General features: G+C 45.9%; 1 protein-coding gene across 1 annotated transcript in view; it reads right to left on the reverse strand.

The window, feature by feature from the left end:
* Positions 1 to 5,336, reverse strand: part of Edaradd (EDAR associated death domain) — a 49,035-nt gene that overhangs the window by 8,697 nt on the left and 35,002 nt on the right. The window contains exon 5 of the mRNA XM_031358657.1: positions 2,484 to 2,529. Within this exon, the coding sequence (XP_031214517.1) occupies positions 2,484 to 2,529 (46 nt within the window). The remainder of the gene's footprint in view (positions 1 to 2,483; positions 2,530 to 5,336) is intronic.

Here is a 5,336-nt window from a genome sequence, read left to right on the forward strand (position 1 = left end):
AAAAAAAAGAAAGAAAAGAAAAGAAAAGAAAAGAAAAGAAAATTATAAAATTTAACTAGTGGGGTTACTTTCTATGAAATATTTAGCCCCTTCTATACCTTAAATATTTCTCATATCTCATGAAATATTATACCTCAAAGGGTAAACTTTGAGATGTCTTTCTAGAGAAAGAAATCTTTCCCTAGAGAACATCTGTTCTCTTGAGAATTAAGCAAACATCAGACACAAGGGAAGATTAGATCATGATCCAGTACCTCTTAAGTGATAAGCCCTGGGTATACAGGAGGCACTGGTAAATGACAGTTCCTGTAATGACCAGGAGCTAGCCCTTCCTCCAATGCCAAATTCTCTCTGGACATTAAAAATGTAGGGGCTGGTGAGTTGGCTCAGAAGTTAAGAGTACTCACAGACACCTGTAGCTCTAGCTCCAGGGGTTTTCATGCCCTCTTCCATCTCCTTGGACACTTGCATTCACATGCACATAGCCCCACGCTGCCACACACAGACTCACAATTAAAAATAAAATTTCTGAAAAGAAATTAAAGATGCATTTGACAAATAGGGAGATTTGTGAGGACCCTCTTCAGGGAAGGAGGTACAAGTACAGGAGTCACTTCTCCCAACTGCACTTCAGAAGTGGCCGGGAAGATTCACGGTGAGGGAAAGGGAAGGCGGCTGCCATCCACCGGAAGTACAAGGTGATGGAAAGCAGTACAGACTTGGTCTCCAAACACTAAACTGTGGGCCAATTCTAGACCTCGAAAGAGAGGAGATGGTTGAGAAACAGCCAGCCCTCTATAAAAATTCACTTAGGTGCCTTAATATCTCTTGTCCTATTGCTCACTTCTAAGCAAGGGGATAGAGATGTGGCTCAGTGGGTAGAGTGATCTCACAGTATCTACCAAGGCCTGGATGCAACTCCTAGCACTGTATAAAGCTGGTGTACACCTGTCAAGCCCAGCACTCAGGGTGCAGATAGGAGGATCAGACCTTCAGGGCATGCTCAATTCACGGCTAGCTCAAGAGGAGAAAGCCTTGTTATGGAGAAGGCTCCCTGTGGCAAGGCAGATCACCTTCTGCAAAGGCATGTGGTTTGGATAGTGAGTGTGCTAAGCCCGTCTCACTCCGTGAACACAGGTAATGACATTGATCTCAAGGATTAAAGACACCCATCAAAGCCGCCTCCTATTGCACAGCCAGCACACAGTGGGCAGCCATGGGTGTGGGATAATGGCTCTTGAGAAGCAATTGTTCTTCAACTTCACTAGGGATGGAACCTGCTGATCCCCTCCAACTCCCAGGGAAAAATCCTCCTCACATCTGGACCAGCCACTAAGGTCCTATTTTAATCAGTGTGGAGTGACAGCAGGGCATGGGGGTTTTTCACAGTTCCCTCGGGGATTTCAGATATTCAGCAGCTGAGGTGGAAACTGTCTCAGGATATAGGAATGGCCACCAACACAAGAAGTATGTAGGGTTCTGATGGTGGCCCAAATACTAAACTTGCCCACGGACCCTTCACAGACAAAGAGGGTAGGGGCAGTTCAGAGAAAAGCCTCTCTGAACTTGTTCAGGACTAGGGATGTAGCTTGGTGGCAGCGCATACTTGATGAAGGCCCTGGGTTCCTTTCCCAGTCCTGCTCTGGGGTGGGGGTCGGGGGAGACTTGGAGGAAGACACACTTTGTTGTCTTTGGCCATGCCAAGTTAGGATGGAAAGTTACTCTGTTCTGCATGCAGGTTTGTAAACAGTTCTGAAAGGCTGTCCCCTCCCACAATCCCTTGCCCTCTCTTGTGTAACTTGGGCCTTTCAAAAGGGATTACATGGAATTGACAGGGAGTTCAACATCAAAACGCACTCAATAAGTGAACCTCTCAGGCGCTCAAAAAGATTGGGATCTGTTCATGAAAAAGACAGGGTTCCAAATGAGTGTATCGATAGCAGGCTCCACAGAGGTGTTTGGGTCCCCCTACTCTACGAGAAAACATAGCAAGGATGAAGGTCACTGAGCAAGCTCTAGGCTTCGGTTATGTAAGCATGTGCTATAGCTTAAAAATAAGATTACAGTGGAGGGGGAGAGATAGCTCATTCAGTAAAGCACTGGGATGTGCAAGCACAAGCACTCCAAGTTCATCCCCAGAGCTCACATAAAAAAGCCAGATGTGGTAGCATGCACCTGTGGTCCCAGGCTTGGGAAGGCAGAGAGAGGAGACCTGGCCAGCTGTCTTAGCCTTATCAGAGATCCTGGTCAGAGTTGCCTAAAAACTTAAGGTATACCTACTCTCTCTCTCCCTCTCACACCCACGCGTGCGCGCACACACACACACACACACACATGCTCTCATCAACATGGATGAAAGCTAACTGCTGATTGTCAAATAGCTATGAAGTCACACACATAACACACTAATGACGCACACATTCACTGAATAACTTTAATGTATCTGCCAGCTGCTGCCGATGCCAGCAAGGCCGACCCTTTACCTGAAAGGGGATCTCCAGTGCTGTCTGGGAAGTCATTTTCTTCTCCCTAAAAAATAAAAAGCGATCTTTGTTAAGATCACGGCCACAAGTAAATGACAGTAAACACTGGCGAACTTTCCACCCAGTATGAGGGGCTGACTGAAGCTCAGGGATTGCTCTTCAATGGTGGTGAGATAGGAGACTCGACCTAGAATGTCGCACATGCCCAGAACACAATTGTGTCAGGAGACATTGGACAAAGGTGAAACAGACCAAGGTCCTGGTCAAACATCAGAGAACATGCAACCATGGCGCCTATTTTATTTTATCCTTATAACAAGCTATTTTCTTTGGTTTGTTTCCATATTGCCATTGCCTTGGATTAGACTTGCCAGTCTAGGTGAAAATTTTGTGTGTGTGTGTGTGTGCCTGGTATGTTTGTACATGCATATGGAGGCCAGAGGTTGATGATGGATGTCTCCTACCATGCCTTCCTTATCTTTTGAGACAAGTCTCTTACTACCAGCTAGACTGGCTCGTCTGTGAACTCTAGGAGTCTGTCTGTCTGTCTCCATACTCCCACCCCTAGCCAGTGTCAGTGTTACAGCTTTTATGTGGGTGCTAGGGATCTGAACTCAGGTTCTAGTGCTTATATGACAGGCACTTGACTGAAGGATCCATCTCCCCAGCCCCCACTTGAGGCCACAGTTCTTTGCCTTGCCTATAGATTTCTTTCTTCTTTTTAATTCATTTTTTATTTTGTATGTATTTTGCATGCATGTATGTCTGTGCCCAACATGCATGCCTGGTGCCTGCAGAGGCCAGACTAGGGCAGTGAATCCCATGGAAATGGGGTGACAGATGGTTATAAGCTACCACATGGGTGCTGGGAACTGAACCCCAGTTCTTAGCAAATGCAGTCAGTGCTCTTAATTGCTGAGCCATCGCTTCAGCCTCCCTATATATTTCTTTTACATTTTATTGCAAAGCAGCTAAAAACCAACTGTGAAAAAGTAGGAGCAAGCCCTGGATGAGTGGAGTGGCCTGGGGTTCTACTAGCAGAGGCATGCTGTCTTAGGATGGTAGTGACCCTGGTCTCCGTGGAGGGAAGAGCATGCGTTGTGCACAAAGCTGTCAGGGAGGGCCCATCCTAGGACGCTTTGTCTTTGAGAGCTGCATGCGTCTTTCTCCAGCTATAATCACGTCACCCAGTGTCACCCCTCAGTCCATCACTGGAGTAAATCTGCAGTTAGGGCTTTGTCAGTCTTCGCAGACACCACCTACAGTGGCCTCCCATGTGCATGAAAGTTCTGTTGGAGTCGAGTCATACAGCGCTACAGGGCTTTTAATTACTAGGTGTCTGAATTTTGTTTCTAAAGAAACAATAACTTGGCCAGGCACTGTGGCACATGCCTGTGACACCAACACTCAGGAGGCAGAGGCAGGAGGACTACAGGGTCAAGGCCAAGGTGGGCTTTACAGCAACATATGTTTTAGAAACAACAACAACAATGACGACGACGACGACGACAAGCACCAACTCCCTGGTGTCACTGTATTTAGTACATTTTAAGTAGTTGCTATTTTCTCTTAATCTTCTATTCTCTAAGAAGCCTTTTTCCTTGCCCCAACCTCATCAATCCTAGTTCTCTACAGTATATATACATCTATTAATCCTAAGACTTTCTACCTACCATTAGAACATTCCTGTTCTTACCAGCCAGGCCTTCCTCTAGGAACTGAGCCAACTCTCTCTGGTTTTCTGCTTTCTTGCCTGTCCCTGCCTCTTTGGGACTACAACAAAGCCAGCTTGCTTGGGAGCCATTGGATTTCTGTAGTGCCTTTTTCAGGCTTCTATTAATTATGGGGGAGGTGGGGCAAGGTGGGAAGAGAATATGAAAAAGGAGAGACTGAAGAAAGGAAAAAGATAGTTTTTGTGTTTTGAGATGTATATGAGTTCACATGTGTTTGTTGTGTGTGTGCTTGTATGCATGTGTGCGTATGCGAGTGTGTGTATGTGTGTAAGAATTATAAGAAGTCCCAAAGGGGCCTGGATGTCTCTACACAGCCTCACACAGTCACAAGGTTAAAACCCTGGGAGCCCCATCCCCCACAAGGCCACACTCACCACCTTGTGGAGACCTGCCCTTTCCTATCTGCAGAGTTTCCACAGGCCTGGGCAGGCCTGCTTGCTCTTACATCAGCACAGTCAATTCTGTTCACTGAATCAGAAGCATGGGCCACAGGGACAAAACAGAAACTCCAAGTCATAGCGAGAGACAGGAATGTTAAAGGTTTATTGATTTCATGGTATAAAGGACCCTTCTAAAACAGTGTTTCCCAGAAGTCAAAGCTGTGTTGCCTAGCTCAGTCTATTTGATTTCTCATTATCTAAAGATTAACAGACCAGCGGACGGTGGTGGTGCATGCCTTTAATCCCAGCACTTGGGAGGCAGAGGCAGGCGGATTTCTGAGTTTGAGGCCAGCCTGGTCTACAGAGTGAGTTCCAGGACAGCCGGGGCTACACAGAGAAACCCTGTCTCATAAAACCAAAAAATAAAAAAAAAATAAAAAAATAAAAAAATTAAAAAAAAAAAAATTAACAGACCAATGGGAGTTGGTCAGATTTACCCTCAGGATGTTGGCAGGGAGTGTGATTCAGAATTACTGTGAACTGGATGAAAACAGCAGGGTGCTAGTGGCCAAGTCCTACCACTGTGAGGATGGCCTGGACTCATAGTGAGTTCCAGGCTAGCCCAGGCTACATAGCAAGTGCCTCAAAGAAGAAAATGAAACAAAAAAAAATAAGCCAGGATTTTTGTTTCTAGGTCTGATAATTGTGCCACTTTAATGTGAATCTCCCAACAGTGAAAT

This window comes from Mastomys coucha, unplaced genomic scaffold (genome assembly GCF_008632895.1).
Source record: "Mastomys coucha isolate ucsf_1 unplaced genomic scaffold, UCSF_Mcou_1 pScaffold7, whole genome shotgun sequence".
NCBI classification, from domain to species: domain Eukaryota; kingdom Metazoa; phylum Chordata; class Mammalia; order Rodentia; family Muridae; genus Mastomys; species Mastomys coucha.